The sequence below is a fragment of the Pristis pectinata genome, chromosome 4 (genome assembly GCF_009764475.1).
Source record: "Pristis pectinata isolate sPriPec2 chromosome 4, sPriPec2.1.pri, whole genome shotgun sequence".
Classification (NCBI taxonomy): domain Eukaryota; kingdom Metazoa; phylum Chordata; class Chondrichthyes; order Rhinopristiformes; family Pristidae; genus Pristis; species Pristis pectinata.
In genome coordinates, this window is record NC_067408.1 from 23,097,218 (window position 1) to 23,119,190 (window position 21,973).

Below are 21,973 nucleotides of genomic sequence, written 5' to 3' on the forward strand. Positions count from 1 at the left end.
AACATTTAGAATGTTGAAAGGACTGAACAGAGTAGATGTGATTAAGCTGTTTCCCTTGGTGGGTGAGTCCAGGACCAGAGGACACAATCTTAGAATTAGAGGGTACAGGTTTAAAACAAAGATGAAGAGAAATTTCTTTAGCCAGAGGGTAGTGAAATTATGGAATTCTTTGCCACGTACAGCAGTGGAGGCCTGATCATTGGAGGTGTTTAAGGAGGAAGGAGATAGGTATCTAATTAGTCAAGGTATCAAGGGATATGGAGATAAGGCTGGAAATTGGGGCGAGAAAGGAATAGGTTTTTCTTCCTTTCTCACTTTTTTCTTTTTCCTTTTTCCCTTTCTTTTCCTGAGCTCGTGGAGCAGACTCGATGGGCCGAATGGCCTACTTCTGCTCCCTGGTGATATTTTTCTCTTAAATGGATAGAAACCCACTCTGATCAGTGAGCATTCAGGGATGGGGAAAAAGAACAAGCCTTGCTGGTGACGTCCACACCCTGAAAAATGAATAAAAAGTTGTAAAGGGAATTCTTGAGAAAAAACAATTATTTTCATGAAAAAGATTGAGATTTGACATTTATATACGATAATGGGGTTTCTCACTGGCAACACGATGTATAAATTCAATGATAAAAGATTTTTTTTGTCTGTTAGGAATAAAACGCCTCCGAAAAACAGTAATAGAAAGGAAATGGGATAAATGTTTGTATTTTAGAGGGCTCGAAATAGCTGAAATGCATCCTGTGCGGTAAAATTCTCAATGGTAAGCTATTTCTTCCTGGTTAAACGCTACTGCAACTTTTCTTTCTTCGCTGGTTTTGTTGGTAACGAAACTATTCAACTGTGCAGAGGGCGATGCAAAGCCTTCCTACCCCACCCACTGCATTGTAGTGTTTTCAAAAAAAAGTGCTGCAAATCGGAAAAACCTTAAAATTGATTTCTCTATGCAATGCAATATCGCTAACCAGCAAATCGTTAACAGTATTTAGAACTATCAAACAGAAGCATTTACTGCGGGGTGAGAGAGGAAAAGCCAGATCCTTACACACATGGAACACTCCCCCAAACAACCAAAACATTTTTTAAAAAATCATTAAGCATGTGGGTTACCCGATGTGAGGCAGCCAATAATTACATTCGGTACAGAACAGGTCTATTTGCAAAAGACCAATGAGCAAAGTCGTTTGGAGTTTCCCTGAAGCGGCGTCTGTGAGGCAGCCTCAGTCATATGACAGTGAAGCTCGGTGGGATATCGTTTTACTGCGATTCCTGCACCTACTAGGAAAATGCCACCGACTTTATTTCAGAAACTCTTCAACAAACGGAATGGCTTAATTTCCCCTACGAAAGGTTCGAATGAAGATGGTTCCTTCAGGTATGAGCTGGTGTTGTGTATTTTCCCCTTCTTCTTTAAAGAAGAATTGCACCGAGGAGTATCGATGGTTGAAGTGATAATGATCAGTGACTGTAGCCCAGCCCTGGCAGATAGAATGTATCAAAATACGGAAGTATATTCCAGTGTTGAATTGCTGCATTTTTATGTCTTGGTGTTTTCTCTTTTGTATTTAGTTCTTCAAGAAAATGCAAATATGTTTATTTTGAAATCTGATTTACTGGATGACCGCTGTTCTGTGTTTCATTATCCTGGGGAGGAGCATTTTTTTTGTCGTAAGAAACGTTTCTTACCAGTAGATGGGTGGATCTCCACGTGCTTGTGACAATTATTGTGATAAAGACTTGGCTGAAAATCAAATACTTAAAAAAAACGTTTTGATTGTATCCAAAGTAAATGAGAAAATAAACCGACGAGGGTTTGAAACGGTGCTTTTGAACTATCTTGATATTTTAAAAAAATTCATAGTGCTGATCCCCGTGTTTTTGGATGTATGATTAGTTTCAGAATTGTTTCCTTCAAAAATAACTGAAGGCTATCTTTTCCCAAATAATGCAAATATGTTTAACACTTTCTGATACACTTCCCCCCCCCCCCCCCATGATGCGCTACTTCAGCATTCACGAGGAAGATGTGTCCTGGCTTAATTCTAATTTATTTCCTCTTTTAAAACGACGTTGCACTGAAAGTAGATGATAAATGGAGTTACAAGGGTTCTAATAGAATGCAAACATTCTTATGGGAACTAATATGAATTCTGACAGATCAAATACACAATAAACCTGCTTATAATGTAGTGAAGTGAAACATTTTAAACAGAACTTATCATTAGATATATATTAAATGGAATATTGTTTCATTGCATGAAGGAACTTATTCAAAGCAACCTGTTAGAGTAAATGTGGGTGTGGCAAGAGTCGTGCTGAATTCTTTCCAAAGTACATTCTTTTTTATAGCAGTATGCAGAGAAAGAGGCAGATGAAACTTTTTCCCTGTGCCGATTTTAGTTCAGCTAATGGGAGTACTCCATTTTTGATGTAGTTTTGAGGTGGTCAGTTACCTCTAGTGTTGGCCATTTGATGAATGTTGCTGGATATAGGTGTGTTGATATCAGAATCTGTCAGTAGCCTGTATAGCAAAGTTGACATAGTAGATTATTCTTACCATGGCGCTTGAAAGGAAAGTTATCAAATAAAATTTGACAGCAAACCACAAGGACAGATGATCAAGTACTTCAGTATTTGAAAGGAAGAAAAGGAGAGAGGGAGATTGGGGCACAGGACCTTGGCAGTTGAAGGTACACTCAATAGTGATGGACCAAAATTAGTATCAATTAAGAGGCTAGAATTTGAGGAGTGCAAGTATCTTTGAGAAGTGTAGGACTGGAGGCTATTAATGATGATGAGGACTGGGAACGTGGAAGGGTTTGAACATGTCGATGAGCGTTTTAAAATTGAGACTTTCTCAATCGGCGTTCAGTGAGTCCAGGTCTGATGACAAATGGGCCTCAGTGCTAAATCAGAAACAGAACTTAGATGTCCAGAAGTTCATAGAAGATAAAATGTTCTAGGAATGCATTGGAATTGTAGTCTGGAGGTAGTAGAGATTGAAGGTGATGACTAATAGAATTTCAATAAACTAAACACTTCATTGCTCTTTATGTTGCATGATTTCAAATATAATTAGCAAAATGTATGATCAATGTTAATGATTAGAATGTGTCTAAATTGAACTTTCTCTCCAAAATGTTTCTAAACCTACTTATGTATTTGTATATTTAGCTTATACATATAACAAAAGTTATAGGATTGTGTACTGTACAAACAAGGATATTAATATCACCATCAATTTAAGGTGGTCCTGGAGAAGGATACATCTGTTCTGATGAGTTACTTACAATGCAAATCTTTAAAAGTCTTCATCCAAGTAGGTTGACAACAGCAACTAATAACATAATTTAGTGTGTTAGAATAACTACCTGATTATGTTTCTTTAAAATAACTTCAGATATCATTATTTAAACATTTTCAATCCAACTACATGATCTCAGATATCTATAAAAGATTTTTGCGAATGAAAAGGAAAACATTTTTCTCTGGAGATTACTGAAAGCTATGGTTAGGAAAATATTTGAAATTCATGTTGTTCTCAGTTATGTTATAATTGTTCCACCAATATTTCAAACAAATCTATTCCTGTTTCTGCCAATGCTTCTATGAACTGTTTAGAAGGTATGTAGGTAATCCAGTTCATTCTGTTTCCCGCATTGAGATTTAGAAACTGGCATGTAAATCACCCAAATTTATGTATATTCTGTTAATATTTTCTGTTTCCTTAAATTTGAGTTAATGCATAGTTATTTTTATGCAAAAGAGTTTTGCTTTTTAAGAAAATGATCAGGATGGTTGCCCAGTGAGGCATTGAGACATAGCATTAAATATAGGGTATGCTACTGTAATAATTTTGTTGCAACAATATTTAGAAATAATGCTCTGAAGCATATCTGTATACAAGTAATGATGACTATGAAACCATGCAATTGTAATAAAGTTCATCTGATTCACTGGGGTCTGGAGGAGTCCAGCTTTCATGCTTGCACGGAATGAGAGGTTGCAGACCCTCTTCGAGTATTTGAAGGGGCTGATCCTCAAGTTCTGGTTGCACTTCAGCCTCAGGTTCCTGATCTTTTGGCATCCTGTCCTAGGGGTGCAGGTCAATCGGAGGACCTTCTCATTAGTCTACTCCTGGGTCTTGCCAGAGTTGCCATTCACAGATCCAGGCAGCGAGGCTTCAGGGAATTTGTACAAAGCAATAGCTTGCCCCTCTTTCATGGAGAGGGAGCACGTGGTGCCTCTTAGTTTGCAGGAGGTCTTCTGGGATCAGTGGGCACTGCAAAGCCTGGAATGTATCATTGATAGAGATGATTGCATTTTTATCTAAAATTGTTTTGAGCATTGTAAATAAAGTTCGGAGCTCCATGGGGAAGGGCCACAGTTCAGGACACTCCTGCCATTGCAAACACATGAGCTAAAATTTGTATTAAAACTCCATGAACTATTTAAGTTTGTAAATGAATGACATGTTAATAGAACAACATTACTTGAACATTGTGTTAATATGTATTAGAATTTTTTTATGAATAAAGCATATTTTGAAATAAAAGGAAATCTGCTGTTGATTCTTATTGTACCGGCCTATATCTGAATTCAAAATGTGGCTGTGGTCTCAATTGAAGGGCAGTTAGAGAGTCCAATAAATGGTCTTGCAGGGAAGCCCATGTTAAAAACTTTGTTGCTTGATGTGAGATCACAGCTCTTTTTTTTCTTTCCTTTCTGCCCAACTTTTTTACTTTTGTCACCCCCTAACTCCCCTGGGGCTGATCAGGGACAGTCAGCATGGCTTTGTATAGAGGAAATCCTAGCTCATTAGATTGAATTTTTTTGAGGAGATAACTAAGATTGATGGATGCAGGGTGATAGATGTTGTTTATATGGAATTTAGTAAGACATCTGTCAAGGTTCTGCCTGATAGGCTGGTCCGGAAGGTTAAGGTTTCTGAGAGCTCTAAGGTGAGCTGGCTAATTGGATCTAAAATTGGTTTGGTGATAGGAGGCAGACGGTTGTCATGAAAAGTTGCTTTTCTGATTGGAAATCTGTGACCAGTGGTGTACTGCAGGGATTGGTGCTAAGACCCTTGATATTTCTGATGTACATTCATGACTTGGATGTGAACGTAGGAGGTATGATTAGTAAGTCTGTTGATGATGCAAAAGTTGGTGGTTGTGGCTACAGCAGGATATAGATCAGATGGAAATTTGGATGGATGAAATTTAATCCTAATGTGTTAGGTGATGCATTTTGGGAAGTCATATTGGCATTGGACATGTATAGTAAATGGTAGGGTGTTGAGGAATGTTGATGACCTTGGAGTTCAAGTTCATAGTTCCCTGAAAGTGGCAACACAGGTAGGGTGGTGAAGAAGGTATATAGCATGCTTGCCTTCATAGGTCAGGGCTTAGAATACAAAGATTAGGATGTTATGTTGCAGCTTTACAAAAGTGGGTTAGACTGCACTTGCAGTATTGTGTGCAGTTCTGGTCATCACAGTTTTGGAAGGATGTGATTGTGCTGGAGAGAGTGCAGAGGAGATTCACCAGGATTTTGCACCCTGATTGGAGAACTTCAGTTATGGGAAAAGATTGGATAGGCTGAACTTGTTTTCCTTGTACTAAAGGAGGTGCAATTATGATTCTCATTAATTTTACTTGAACTTGCACATTTCCATTGTTGGCTATAGAGTAGACTCTTCAGTTTTTGAATATTTATATTGAATGATGGGGAACTATTGGAAACCAGATGTATTGGTTTGTTATTGTCACTTGTACTGAGATACAGTGAAAAGCTTGTCTTACAATGCTCTTAAAGACTAGGAAAGAGGGGTTGATTAAACTGGAGAGTGACACTTAGAGTCATCTGGCACAGAAACAGGCTTGTAGACCCACTAAGTTAGCACCAATCATCAAGTGTCTATCTGTACTAATCATGTTTTTCAGCACTTGGTCTGTAGTCTATGCCTTGGTGATTCAAATGCTTGCCTAACTACTAAACTGTTGTGAGATACTCCATCTCCACTTGCTGCCCAGGTAGTGTGTTTCTGATTTCAACCAATCTCTGCGTAAAAGAATTCTTCCATAAATCCCCTCAGCCTCCTACCCCTCACCCTAAACCTATGCCCTACAGTTTTGTACATATGCTATAGGGATAGATTTCTTACTGTCTGTGCTATCTGTGCCCTGCATAATTTTGGTTACCTCAGTCAGATCTCTCCTTTTGCCTCCTGCAAGACAAACAAACTCAGTCTATCTAGTCTCTCCTCCATAACTCACTCGTTCCACCTGAAGCACAATTCTGGTCAATCTCTTCTGAAGCCTCAAGTGCAAACATGTCCTTCCTCTACGGTACTCCAGCCATGACTCAAAGAATGTTTTATAAAATAGCACCATAACCTCCCTGCTCTTGTATTCAGAGCCTTGGCTAATGAAGGCAAGTATCCCATGTGCTGCCACCTTCAGGGATGCTTGGACCTGTATTTAAAAAAAGTTCCACGCTTCTTCAGTATTCCTTTTGGGTCCTACCATTCATTGTGTAAGTCCTACCCTTAATCCTGCTAAAAATGATGCATTTTGGGAGGACTATTAGGTTCCACCTGCCAGTGTTGTGGTTGTAGCGGCTAGCTACGCTACTATAGAATAAAGACACGGAGTCTGTTGCTTGGAGTCAGAAGTCGATTGCTCGACAGGGGTGCAGTGCGCCTTTTAATACCGAAACTCTTCCCGCGCTTCAGTTCCCGCACTGATGTCATGCGTGGGTCACCTGACCTTCCCGCGCGCGGGCTTTCCTAGCCCAACGATGGAGAAGAAGGAGGGCCCCGCACCATCTTGGGTCGGGGCCTCCGCTCGCGATCTTGGGCGCCGGTTCGATACCGGTAAGGTGAGTCACCACGTGCTCATATTATCAATTCATCAATATCGTCCTGTAGTCTTAGTCTACCTTCTTCACTATTAACAACACCCCCAATTTTTGTGTCATCTGTGTGCTTACTAATCATGCTCCCTGTGTTAACATCCAAGTCATTTTGTAACAAACAGTACAGTACAACAGTAATGTGGTACATTACTGGTCACAGACTTCCAATCACAAAAACAAGCCTCCACTATTGCCCCCTGCCTCCATACCAAGCTAATTTTGTATCCAATTTGCCAAATTGTCCTGGATCCCATAGGCTCTGAACCTTTTGGACCAGTGTCTCACATTCACCTTGTTGAAGGTCTTACTGGAGTCCATGTAGATGACATCAACCACACTGTCCTCATCAATACAATCTGTCACTTCAAAAAAAAATTAAATATATCAAATGGATTCTTCCCCTATCAAAGCCATGCTTACTATCTTTGATTGCTCCCTGTAAATTAGTCTTCCCTCTCAGAATTTTCTCCAATAATTTTCCCACCACTGGCATTAGACTCTGCAAATCCACACTGGCCATTTCTGATCAATCCCTGCTTTTCCAAGTGTTTCCAGTAACTACCACCACTGACATTAGAATCACTGACTTGTAATTACCTGATTTATCCTGGCTGACCTTCAGTCCATTTTCTCAATCCACTTTAGACAGATTGTTAAGTAATTTTTAAATTTCCCTGTAAATTTGATGGCCAGTCTCTGCAGTAGAGAGAGAATACTATTTTTAACTGGGTGTTCTAGGTGACACCTTTTTTTTAAAAAAAACTCTGGAAGGAGCACTTCGAGGAACTCCCAGTTGAGAACCTGAGTGTCTTAGATTCATTCTCACAGGATGCGATCCAGTTTTCTCTTACTGTCTGCTCCCAGATGACAAGAAGTTGAAAAGGTCCTACATCAACTGAAGAACAAGAAAACAAAAAGACTTCCAGAGCAGATAATATCCCTTCTGAAGTTCTAAAACCTAATGGAGAGGAACTTTAGGCAGTTTAAGCAAACCTCCCAGGCCAGCTTTCCCAGCACTGATGTTCTAGTTGCACTCCATTGGACTCTGATGGGTGGGCCATTTCATTTTCAAGTTCGTCACCATACTCCTGAAACTGATACCTGTACCAGGAAATTACTTGGAGGACAGAGGAAAGATTTTGAGGATATTCTCAAAGCCCCTTTGAAAGATTTAACACTCTAACCAACTTGTGTGAGTCACTGACCTATAACTGCCCAAAACAGAAAAGGAATATCTGGGATGATATTGAAAACCTTGTATCCCTTCACAGAAGCTGAGCGTATATGGTAAAAGGAGCTCACTTGCTCAAATGTAGAACATTTGTAGTCCTAAGAAGCAAAATCTTAATTTGAGAACAAGGCTACCTTGTCTTGCAATGACTAGGGTATTGTTGAAGACCACAATTTTTTAGCAGCAGAGCAATGTTCATGCTGACATCCTATTGGGAGTTGTTACAGCATATTGCCACTACTTGGACAAAGTCAATTACTTTGATTATTAACCAGGTTTATGAAGCACCCGGTACTCCCCAAATTACATTTGATATAATTTACAGAAACAACACTTGGCCCAATCAATCTGTGGTAATTATATTCTCAACGCATTTATTTTGAACGTGCTTCAATCAGACTGAAAAGATAATATGGAGAGAAGGCCAATTGATAAGATAAGACATCTTTATCAGTCACATGTACATCGAAACACACAGTGAAATACATCTTTGGCATAGACTGTTCTGGGGCCAGCCCGCAAGCGTCACCACGCTTCCAGCGCCAACATAGCATGCCCACAACTCCTAACCAGTATGTCTTTGGAACGTGAGAGGAAACCAGAGCACCCAGAGGAAACCCACGGAGACATGGGGAGAACATACAAGCTCCTTACAGACAGTGGCCGGAACTGAACCCAGGTCGCTGGTGCTGTAATAGCGTTACGCTAACCACTACAATACCGTGCCTGCCCTTTAGCAATTTTTTTTCACTTAATTCTTCCCAAAGTGATTTTACTCGACCTACAGAAGCAAAATACTGCAAATGCAAAGCAAAATTCTCAAAGTAAGTTAGGCAGCGTATGTGGCAAGAGAAACTGAGTTACTTATCAGATTAATAACCTTTTCAGCAATACTAGATTAAGCCAGAAAAATAGTTTTAATCTGCAAATGTGAGGAAAGAGCAATAAAGAAAGTCTGTGATTGGAAGGCAGGAGAGATTAATCCACAAAAGGATCTGGTTGTATTTCTGCAATTGCTTTTCAGTTGTCAGAAGAGGAAGTTTTAAAAATTTTAAACTTTCAAAATTTTTAAATAAATAATGATGGGGAATAAAGAACTGGTTTTCAGATTTTACTTTATAGTCAAGGCATACACAAACTAACAATGCAAACATGATACTACAAATAATTAAATGCTATTCATCAAATCTCTCTGCTAATTACTCCACTTTATATTTAATAGACAAGCTTCATGAAAGAGAAGACGTGATTGCCTTTACTGATTTGAGTGTGTTTTATTGGCACTGATTATTTGAATACTTGGAAATTACTTGCAAGATTTAAGGGAAGAAATCAAAGGGAATTGTTAAAGGTTGATATGAATAAGTGCAGTCAGTGAGCATTTTTTAAATGCATATTGAGTTTGTAATTGTTGATTCACTTTGTGGTTGCTAAAGAGCTAACCAGCGATACCAAGTGCCAAGAGTGTAACTGCTTCATTGCTACAGCATGAAAGCATGCAAGTTAAACAACAAAAATTACCCACTCGCCATAATCCATAAATACTGAAGTATTCCCATTTATCCTAGCTGTTGGCAAGATATCTAGATTAGGTTGCAGGTGAGTGGAAAGGTACTGCTTGCATCAATTCGTCTATCAAATTGCAGCTATAGGAGTATTGTAAGTTTTGGTGATTAATCATTTGAATTCACAAGTGTGGTAGGTTCATGTTTTTTTTTGTTTTGACTTAATGCCGTTATCAATCCATTTCTGTTGAAATTTTGTTGATGGGGTTTGATATGTTATTTCCTCTTTTCTCACCCTCCAGCTTAAATTGCAGTCATTACTTAAAAAGGATTATAACTTTGTATTACCCTGAGTACATAAGTTTTTAAATCCATATCAAGTTTTATTGCTTAAATTATAATGGAAGAGAAATGATTAGCAGTTCCTATCTAATTAGTTGAGTTCTATTTACAGCTATTACTTTTTAATATTCAATTTAAGTTTTATTAATTTGCCTTTCTTATCCTGTTATGTTAAAATACAGTTATTTGTTGCTTGTGGAGCTGTAGCGGGCTATACAGAAAAGTTTGATTGATGAAGCAACCTAAAGTTTTATCACAAGATTTCTCTTGCATGCTCTAATTATGAAATCAGGAATTGATGTAAGTGCTGGTTTATTGCATCTTGTTTTCCTGCTAGTGTCACAGGTATTGTCACAAGCTTTAAGAGGCATGACTAATTCAGTGCAGAAGTACTTCCCTTAGATCGCTGTAAATGAGAAGTAGGCACCAGTAGCTAACAATTATAGAGTTTACAGGAAAGGTGCTTCAAATGTGGCTTCTGGCAATTCTTTGCATTCCTTAAACTTTTATTTTGGTTTAAACCTAGTCAGCATCTGACTGACAACATTATAATATTGTAATTTACTGCATTAATTCCTGATTCACTATAGTCAAGCTGTATGCAGTTGATAGATTTTACTATGGTCCATTTTAGCTCTTGATTAGTTAACTTTTCCTTGTCTTTCCCAGTTTTATGTATGTTAGTGTATATATATTTATGTGTGTGTATGGGCAATGACAATTTTATTATAATAGAAAAAATCCTTAACCTTGCAGCCCAATAAAAGTGAAACTCCTGCACTTCACTATTTGTGTTGATTGCAGCTTTGGTAAAATCACACCTAGAGGACTGCATGCAGTTTTGGTCTGACTTAAACAAGGATCTGCTTGACCTGGTGGCAGTGCAGAAAAGGTTCAGATGGTTGATCCCTGGTGGGGAGGGGTTGTAAGGTGGAAAGATTGAATAAATTGGGTGCATCCTTGGGATTTAGAAGAGTGAGGTGATCTTATTGAGGCACTTGACAGGGTAAATGAAGAGAGGATGTTTCCCCTCATTGGGGGATAGCCTGGAATTGGGAGTCATCATCTCTGGACAAAAATACACTCGTTTAAGATGCACTTGAGAATGAATTTCTTCTTGGAGTGCTTTGAATCTTTAGAATTTCAATTCTGAGAGCTGTGGTTGCAGAATCATTAAATATATTCAAGGCTGAGAGCTTTTCTGGACTATAGTGGCATTGAGGATAATGGAAATCAGTGAGGAAACTGGAGTTGAGGCCACTGATCAGATTAGCCACAATATTATTGAATGGCAGAGCAAGTTTGAGAGACGGCTGGCTTTCTCCTAAATTTTTTTCACTTCCGTATGTTAGCAAGAGTATACCCAACTTCTATTTAGACATAATCCTTCACTTGACACGTACAAGCGCAGAAATGAATAAATAATCTCATCACAGTCCAGCACCCTTAGAATCCGCTTTAATCATCCAGCTATGATTCTGCCAGCACCACCAATTTTTTTTCCCTTCAATAGGGAATGCAATAGTCATATCACTCACATGATACCAAAAGCACAGCATAGTAATTTTTACTTCCTGTTTCCAAATATTAACTCTTCATCCTTTTGGTCATGAGATAAATTGTGAAGTGATCACGCAGGCTACAAGTTCTTTAGAAAATGCATTAGTCCAAGATAACAGATAGTGATACAGATCAATCACAGTTCCACTTTAAAACATTTTGGGTGAAGTGACATAGCGAGTCTGGTAATGATAACACATTTTGAATGTATTGCATTATTTCAGGATGGATTATAAAGGATAAAATAGTCTATCCTAGAATTCAAAGGTTCGTGTTCATTACGTTCTTAATCGCTGTACGATTGGCCAATTGTATTGCAATCAATTGTTTTTACTACATGTACAAATTTAAAAGACAGAAAAGGACCTGTCAGTTCATCGGTTTATGGTTCAATCCTCAAGAATAGAGGCAGTACACATACAAGCGCACATATACATGTGGCTATAGTGCCTTTATTTTTCGCACAAAAGTGCAAGTCTTGATCCTCAGTATTAAATATAATCTGCCACGTGCTGACCAACCCCGTGTCCTTTTTCAGACTGTTACTATTGTTTCCACGGTCTACCACACATTTCAAATTGCTTTTGGCACACCTTGCCTGATACACCAACGTCTGATTCATTCACGTATGTAAAATATCAGTGGTTCCATTGATTCCTAGAGACCACTTGTTGACCACGCTCCCGTCTTGAAAAACAGCATTTTTATTTACAACCTTTAAGTAATGCCCCATTGATATTGCCACTGATGTTTTAATTCTATAGGTTTCAAATTTACTAAGTAGCAGACTTTTCTCAGTGCCATTCATAGTTTTATAATTTATCATTTCTGAAAGTAACTGTACAACTGATGGAAAATGGAAGTCATTGACCTGTAATATGAACTGTTTCCTTCTTCACAGATGCTGTCTGATGTGCTGAGTATTGCCTGCATTCTCAGATTTTATTCCCCACAACTGAGATTAAACTGACTGACTTCTAGTTGCTGAACATGTCCTTGCATTTTTTTTGAATAAGGTAGTTACATTTGCCATTTTCCAGACCTCATCCACCTCCCTGATATCTTGGGAGGACTAGAAAATTATGATGAGAATATCTGCTCTCGGCATCGGAGGATGTAACCCATCTGCACTAGATGATTATTTTAAGTGTAGTTAGCATTTCTAGTACCTCCTTCCTCATCAGTTTTCATCCTATTTATTATTTCTATTCATGGAGTCATAGAGATGCAGCACGGAAACAGTCCCTTCAGCTCCTCAACCACCTATTTACACTGTTCGTACATTAATCCCATTTTTTATTCTCATGTTATCAACTCTCCCAAATTCTACCACTCACATACATTCGTGAGACAATTTATAATGGTCAATTAACCAACCTACCCACATCTTTGGGACTTAGGAGGAAACTGGAGCATCCTGAGGATTCCCACATGCCATGAAGGTGATTGAACTGGGTCCTCTAAATCTGCTTCTTGAATTTTGGCAGCACCCTCTTTCATGGTGAAGATTAATATTGCATAAATATTAGTACTAAATTAATTCTTCAGTTATTTCTTAGGTTTAAAAGAAAAAAAAGTATTAAGAATTTCAGTTGTAAAAAAGATAGTTTTTTCCACTTTTGACATTAATTCAATCAGAATTAAACACATGCTGTAATTATATTAATAATAAATAAAAGCCAGAAAGTGCTGTGAATGCTCAGCAGGTGAGGCAACCTCTGTGGAGAGGAAAACATAGAATTAACATTTTCGGTCAATGACCCTTTGTCTGTCTCCAATTTTCCACATAGATTCCAACTAAAATCACCAGACCTCACTATAATTGTGATTGTTTCCCATAGAACATTGTGTGTCATAGCTGTGTCATTGCTTTGTAACACTCAGGCGGATGTTCTTAGTACAGCGAGTCATTCTGGTGGTTTGTGATTATTATTTTGGAGGGTTTTTTTGTTAAATTCAGACTGATAGAAACTTGGGCACTAATCTCCATAACTATCCCAATGGCATCATAAGCACAATGAAATGAGTGTGTGTTCACACCAAAAGTTAAAGATTAGATTAGAAGTTTGATATTTTTGAGCATCGTAGTATTTACAATCCGAGTTTTAAAATGGGGTGGTGTAATTTTCCATTTTAATTTATGCTACGTGATCATATTCACGCAAAACAATGTGATGTACTTCAGAAACCTGTAATTTTTCTCTCAGTTCTGTGTTTGCTATAATTTATTAATAATTTAATATTGACCTGTCCATTGTTTCTTTGCATTTAATTAGTATATCAACAAGGTTAAAATGAAAATCTAATAGCTAGGTGTGTTTTTTTTACATTAATCCTGATCCCATAATTTTAAAAAAATGCATTTTTGTTGCAGTTTTAATCATTGCTCAGCAATGGAAAATGTTTTTGTTTTTAATGGTTTGCCTTTAATTTTAAAAGACCAGTTGGAGTAACCTTGAATTTAATTGAAGTAGCTAATGAAAAATTCTTTGCTTTTTTGATTGGCCTTTAGAAGAAATTGCAGGGCACCAGGGATGGGTTAAGTGGTCTCAATCACTGTGGCAACTAGGGCTCTGGATTTGCCTTGCAGGGAAATATTATAAGATTCTCTCTCAAATTTAAAGAACGTAGATCGGTGTGTGGTGTGGTTGGCCTGAGAACATAGAGACTGGATTGAGGGAGAAAGCCTGTAGTAGTGGAGTCTGGGAGAGTGAGCCACTGACAACATAGTATCTGTGGCAGAGTGTTGATGACAACACGGCAGCTGGGAAAATATGGTAGGCTGGATTTGACCTGCAGAAGAGATTGTACAAAACTTTAAATAAACAAAAAAAATGTGTTCTTATAAGAGGCCAATTGAATGCAATAACTATGATTAATGGGTAGCTCTACTTAAAGCTAAATAAATGAGAGATTGTAGAATTTTCTTAACTTTTCAATGAGCTCTGAGATGTCCTGCACATCCTCAGACCTTAAGTGTTTTAAGTTTTTGCTTTTGAAACCATTCTTCAGAGAATGGATGTCATGGCATGGCTAGCATTTCTCTAGATTATCTTTAGATTCCCTGTTGAATGTAGCCATGGCCACTGCCATGAACTGTTATGGTTTGCAGTTTGGATTTCGTGATTTTGATGGAGTGGCAATCACATGTTTAAAGTGCAGCACTTCCTTTGACACCTATTACTTTATTCATCATGACACCATAATCATGTACTGATTATTTGACATTGGTCCATGTCATCCACCTTTGAAGATTGTTTTGGTTTTGTAAACATGGATGTTTCAACTGTGGGAGTAGAATTCCCTACTGATGATGGAAATAGTAGATGGGAAATGTGCTAGGAAATTCTCACTCTTACCATGAATATGGAAAGTAATTGCAATGTTGCAAATGGAAACTACTTAACTCTGGTAATATGTTGTAGAAACTCAGCAGGTTGGGCAGCATCTGTGGAAGGAAATTGATAGTTGATGTTTTGGGTTGAGACCCTTCATCTTGACTGAAAGATAAAGGGGAGATAGCCAGCATAAAGGTGACGGGAAGGAATGGAGCAAGAGCTAGCAAGCAGCACCTGGATCCAGGTGAAGAGAGGTGGAAGAGAAAAGAGTGGAAATAGCCACAGAGGCTGGGAGGTGAAGGGTGGAGGTGACAAAGGGCTGCAGATGATGGGATCTGATAGAAGGTTGGAGATGGCCCGGACAGATGGGAATAATGGGGGGAGGGGAACCAGTGGAAGGAGTGTGTGGGTGATGGGCAGATGGAGTGGGTGGAGGAGGGGAAAGAAACAGGCTGATGAGGTGCTGGGCTGGGGAGGGTGTAGGAGGAACTGGGTGGATCAAGAGGAGAGAGAAAAATTCTCCATTTTCAGGTGACTGCTTTCCCTCTGTCCCTTTTCTATTTTTTCAAAAGCAATAACTTTTATACTCTCTTGAGTGACTGCGATGAGAATAAATTTGAATTTGATACTTAGTTTAATGTTATGCCATTGACCCCTTGTGTGCATCCTTTGGTATGTTGAAGAGGCTCATTGTTCTTGTATAAAGCTGAAGTCACTGGTATTGAATTTTCATGGATATATTCATTGATTAATTTTAATTTATAGAAATTAGTGATTTTGGTCAATTTTTGAAAAGATAATCATGACATACTTTATTCATAATAGTTCTGGGATGGTTGACACCTCGTATCATTTCTGGGATGGAACAACACCTCATATTCCGCCTTGGTAGTCTCCAACCTGACGGCCTCAACATCGATTTCTCTAACATCTGGTAACCCCTCCCCTCTTCCCCCACTTTTTTTTCTCTCCATTGTCTTCCTTCATTCCTGTGGCCCCCTTCTCTTTCCCCTTCCCCCCGCCCTCATGACCTGCCTATCTATTCCCTACCTCTTTCCCTGTATTCCATGGTCCACTGCCCTCTCCTACCGGATTCCTCCTCCTTCAGCCCTTTGCCTCTTCTACCTATCACATCTCAGCTTCTCCCCCATCTCCCACCCTCCTACCTTCCCCCTCTCACCTGAACTCACCTGTTACCTGCCAGCATGTGCTCCTCTCCCTCCCCTGATCTTATTCTGGCTTCTGCCCTCTTCCTTTCTAGTCCTGATGAAGGTCCTCGACCCGAAACATCGACTGTTTATTTCCCTCCATAGATGCTGCCTGACCTGCTGAGTTCCTCTAGCATATTGTGGGTGGTTGATTTCCTAATCCACTTCTGTTTTCCTCCTCTGAAATGTGTCTCATTGAAGCTCTGTGATGGTTAAATTAATTTCTGCAGCCAATGTAGTTTCATCTGTTTGATGAACGAGAAAGCACATGCTGCATTTTGCTTAAATGGGTCTGCAGTTGATTTTAATATTTCAAAAACTCTGGTGTAGCAATTAAAATGTACACTGATGCTCTCAAATAAGACCTATCTGCATTGGTTATCTGTGGAGACCTACATAAATTATACAGTGAACTTCAACAAGTTGGGGCTAAATTCGTTGCAAGATCCGCAAACTTACAGAAAAGTATTATTAACTTTTCATTAATTATGGTAATTTGCTAAAGTCAGTAGGTATGTCATTGGACAGGAGGCTGGTCGTATTACTCAGCCCAATCCAGCCCTGGGAACAGGTCTCAACAGTGTGCTTCTCCATCTGTGTCTTCCCCTCTTTCCCCCACCTCCCACCCTCCTCTGTCTGTCTTACCCCCACCCCACCCCACCCCATCATCTGTCTGTCATCTTCCCCTCCTCTTCCTCTCTGCCCACCCCCTCCTCTCCCACCACTCCCTCTCCTTCCCTGTGCCTGGACTTGTCATCTGGAACACAGATTATGTTGAAAGAGAGACCATGTGTGATATTCAGCACCAATGGCCCTGGCCAAAAATGATTAGCAGTGGCCTAATACTGCAGAAACCTCAATTTCCACTATATCACAATCAGGCATTCTGTTTTTTTTTTGGGGGCGGGTGTGGTTGGCAGGTTTATTCTTTGGACTAACACGACACTGTTCTGGCCTTGGCATTGTTAATGCGATTATCAGTAACATCAATCTACAAAATAAATGTTATTTTAAGTTCACTTAACTTTGGTTTTATCTACTTATTTCCCTCTGTTCCTTCCATCACACCATGATAGAAGGATACAAATATCATTTGTACAAGGTAAGTCATTGTACAAGTTTCTAGAAAGTGTGGGGGGGGGGGGGAGAGGGGAGTGTCATGTGTTTGTTATACGAGCTATTTGTGTGTTACTTTGGGTAGGTTCCCTTAAAAGCTGCTAAAGAGAATATTTGATTTAGAATTCAAAATGGTCTCTTGTGACAAATTTGGGTCACTGACTTTTTTCTCTACTCTGTTTACCATATGTGCAATGGAAGTCATTTAAGACAATTCTTTCAAATTCATATTTCCAGAAGTATTTTTGATCATGGACATTGCATGGATTGGGGAGTCATTCATTACTGCTGTTTACTGGGTACTGAAGACAGCAACATGGGTTTAGAATGGGAGTAAGGGATGTAGGATCAACCATGAAATAAAGGATTGGTGTTGAATGGCAGAGCAGACTTGAAGAGTCAAATGGTTTACTCCCCCTGTTTTTCCATATTTCTAATCTCATTTGTATTCGTGTAAGAAACCATTGTCAGTAGCCTCGAGTAACACAAGGTTAAGAAAGATAACTAGTGCTTTGTACAGATGTTATGTCCATGACTCCTATTGGGTAAGATTTATTTAGGCAGTGGTGTGAGAGTAATATCAAATGACTCCTTCATATGTAGGAAGCACATGAAACCTAGAGGGAAAAGGAGGAGAAAGATCATTTTATGGAAACTTTTTAAGCTACTAAATTTTTGTTTAAAAATACTAAATAAATGTATAAAAATGTAATTTTTTAGAGAAGAAACTTCACCCTGCATTCTTTCCTGAGATCTGTTATGCCACACAGCAATTGAGGTGGCTATTATCCAGCTCTAACATTAAAAGAAAAGGAAATTGTAAGCACATCAGGCAGTATATGTGGAGAGAGAAACAAAAGTTAATGTTTCGAGTCGATGTCTTTTCATCAGAACAGTTAGAGGTAAAGTATTAAGATGATTTGGGAAAGGAGGGAGAACAAAGAACTGTGATGGGTGGGAGAGGAGGAGAGAAATGTCAAAAGGGGTGATGGAGTTAGGTGAAATAGAGTAATAAAGACATTAGTGAGTAACAGAAGATAAGTTTGGAGGAGGTGTAATCAGAAAATGAATAGCAAGCTGTCCAGCATCAAGCCTGCTCTCAATATTGTTTTGAAATTGGTACAAAAGAAAGGTGCACAACCATGGAAGAGCATATGTTTCAAACAAGTACTTTTGTCCTTGTTAAGATAAATGTATAATAACTTTTGATTTTTGTTTGTAAACACTGAAAATGGCTCTGAAGGCCCATTTGGATCTTTTTTTTATCTTATTGATACAACTCTTCGCTGGCAATAAATGTAAATTCTGGTTGACATTTTCATTCATTTTGCTTTAAGTTTGTTACATAGAACTTTCAAAATGCTCACATAGATTAATGACCAATGGTGTTTGTTTGTGGGATGAGTTGGTCAGTGTTGTGATGGTGGTGAAAGAAAGCAAAAATGCCTGTAGAAATAGGAAGTTGAACCAAAGGTGTGCACAATTAATGAAAGAAAATGAAGATTTTGAAGACATAAGGCTGAGCTTGAACTCATCTATAATTGTTCTTACCAGTTTTGATTTTTTTTTTGTGCTTTATGGGGACTGAAAATTGATGCATTACTCGAGTGATTTTTATTTGGAAAAACAAATACCCAATTTTGCTAAGCACTTAATTTTTTTAAGAAAGCAAGAAAATGTTGATGAACTGAACCAAAAATAAAAGCTGAGAAATTTGAGCACTAATTATAAAATGTCACTCATTGGCAGTTTGCCAACCTGCTAACTTGATCAGAGCCTTGAGGTTCACCAATGAGAGTTGGCATGAATCAGGTATTTCCTGCTTTCACCTCTCCTTCCATTCCTCAGTATTTTTTAAATGGGACTTTACGAGTTGGTGACAGTAAAGTAAATCAGTATACTGGTGTGTTGTGCTCGGATCCCCATTCCAATTCCCCAATGAGATATGAAGATGGTGTTTTTGTATAATTAAAAGTGGAAAATGTTAAACAACTTGCAAAATATATCCTATGTCTTTTACCTGGATTTTTTAAAATAAAAGAATGATTTTAAAGTTATACAAAGAATCATGCCAAAAGATGGACTAAAGACAAGAGGAAGTGTACTTAAATTGGGCTGTAAACAATGCATCTTGTTGCAATCAAAAGTTCGGGACTTGTATCCTTGTTTTTTTCCACAGCTGGTCTCTATCTTGTGACATTGAGTCACAACACATGAGCAGAGTCACATGAGCTGGATAGACACAACACACCTTAATTACAATGCAGTTTGGAATGCATTTCAAAAAGAGCTTTCAGTAATGGCTAGTGCCTTACTACAGTCTTACTAAGAGTATGATGAGTTGTGAGAAGTGCAAATTTGTTATCATTCTGCAGTTTCTTGTTTGACAAATCCTAAAAACTATAGATGTATAACCAAACATTTTTCATAGTCATAATCTAATGTATGTTTTGTATATATGTGTGTGGTTAAAACACTTCAATGCTCATAAATATGAAAACAAATCTGTAATGCCATTGCGTTTAATATCTATCTACAGATTGAGAGACTTGGAGCCACTTTCTAAAATGCTATTAAATTTGTTTTATTAATCAGCAATGCCATTCAGCACTTTAGTAGGGTGTCCTGAGAGGAAAAAAGAAAGATTAACTCTATTTAGTAATGTTGATTGAGTGTTGACCAAAATATTTTGAATAACGCCCTCCTCCTCTTTGAAAGGGTGCCACTGGATCCCTTACATTAGATGGCATGTTGATTTAAACATCTCATGAAATATGTCATATGTCAAACCCAAACGTCAACTGTCCATTTCCCTCTACAAATGCTGCCTGACCCACTGAGTTCCTCCAGTTTTTTTTTGTCAAACATTATAATACTTCCTCAGCACTGCACTGGAATGTCGGCCTTGATTTTTGTGCTCTGGAGTGGGAATTTGAAACTATAAACTTCTTGCATGAAAGCAAAACTGAACAGTTGGTAACAGTGAGTAAACCAGCATTAGTCATAGGCAGCTATGTGTACTAATGGCTGGAGGAAGAATGAGGGTTAGGGGAACAGCAGATGTATTTATTTTAGAAAGATGGAAAGCACTAGCTGCAACATTTGAATAAATGTTCAGCTCTTCCCAAAAAAATGCAAAATAAGCTGCTGATATTTTCTCATAATTTGATATAATGTGAAAGATCAGATACAATGAAGCAAGGGATAAAAGCTGTGAGAGTTTGGTGACTGAAGTGGATGTACTGGGAAACCTGTGGCACCTAGTAGCACTCTTACTTGTGAGCATAATACAGAATACAAAAAGGCATCACTTGAATGTTATCATTACTATCCATTAAATGGTATATCATTAGTGTACACAGTGCTGAGTTTTATGAAACTTATTTGAATACTATGTTTCATGCTACTCATATTTTCTCTAATATCATTGGGATGCATGCAATTCCAACATATTTTCCCTATATTGCCCTCCAATGTGACAACATTATTTCTTTTAACCTACTTTACGTAATTAATGAACTGAACTGCACTGCAGAGTTGTGATGACCCAGTTTATTGTATTATAGATCATAGCTTGTATTCCCCTTGTATATTTATTAAATGTGTTGTGAGTAGCAGTCACATATATATTTGCTGTTGCCACCCTCATTTTAAAAACCCTCCACTATCCTTGGAGAACAACCGTTAAGAAAGGAGGAAATTCGTGAATGTGTATAAGGAAATTAGTTTGTGTTTTTTAACCAATTGAGTTTTAAATAAATTGTCATGAATGGATTGATTGCTGTGTGTCCAATTACTGATTTTTTTAAAAAAATGAAGTATGGTTTGTTTCGAAAATGATGGGGGTGGGAGTGGGGGGAGAAAAAACTCAGTACCAGCCAGTATTGCATAGGATTGTTTGATAAACTACGCCTTATTTATTGTATTATATTAGACAAAGGACATTGAACAAGTGCTGTTGTGTTCAGCTGGGCGAATGTACAGGGTTTTTGTTATTGAGTGAAATGAAAGAAAGTAGGGAGTTCAATTGGAATAGTGCAGGCTCTAGGAGGCTTCCCAATGCAGGGATTGGTTGGCAATCTTCCATATGGATCCAGGTGGTACATTGAGTCAGGTCACATGATTGCTATATATGCCAGTTTTTGAATCAACATAGGCTGCCTATCTGTGTTGTAAATTCAAGGCATCCTGATGCATCAAAGAATGTGCTGGGAAGAAGAGAGAGGTGGGGCAGGGGAGGTGCCCTTTGCTACTTTTCCTAATTATCCAACTGCCTGACCATTTGGGAACAAGAGTGTATTGCTGTAAACAATGAATAGCTCTGATCTAGAAACAAGTAATGTTTTCCAGTTGTGGAGTGATTAAACTAAACAAGATCTGCTGTAACCAAGCCTCTGAGAATCTCGAGAATTGCAAGCTCCTGTGCAGTTTATGCGGTTGAACATGGAATTACCTTTGACAGAGTGCTGTTCACATCACTGTGTGTGTCACCTGACAGCCTTGTGCTGCAGGATGAACCTAATACAGAGCTATTATTAGTAAGGGTGTGCAAGCAAAGAAACCTTTCTGTGGATTACATTGCTGGACTTCCCAAGCAACAATGTTACCCAGGTATTTTTTTAATAATTGTTGATCTTGATCTTGTGCATTTAAATATTTTCTCATTAATGTGTGAGCATTTAAAAAAATTTTGAGCAGCTAAAATTGTTTATGAAAGCTTTTCCTGTAATATCCAACTCTTCTGAAATATTCCTTGCT

At 38.3% G+C, this 21,973-nt stretch overlaps 1 protein-coding gene across 3 annotated transcripts in view; it reads left to right on the plus strand.

Moving 5' to 3' along the window:
- Positions 1 to 1,216: 1,216 nt before the first annotated feature.
- fnip1 (folliculin interacting protein 1) overlaps positions 1,217 to 21,973 on the plus strand; it is a 72,278-nt gene continuing 51,521 nt past the window's right edge. For 2 of the 3 annotated variants that reach the window (XM_052013258.1, XM_052013260.1), the window contains exon 1: positions 1,217 to 1,372. In XM_052013258.1, the coding sequence (XP_051869218.1) occupies positions 1,284 to 1,372 (89 nt within the window). In that variant the 5' untranslated portion in view covers positions 1,217 to 1,283. Of the gene's footprint in view, positions 1,373 to 21,320; positions 21,827 to 21,973 lie in introns of those variants that run through there. The other variant, XM_052013259.1, reaches the window with a different exon arrangement.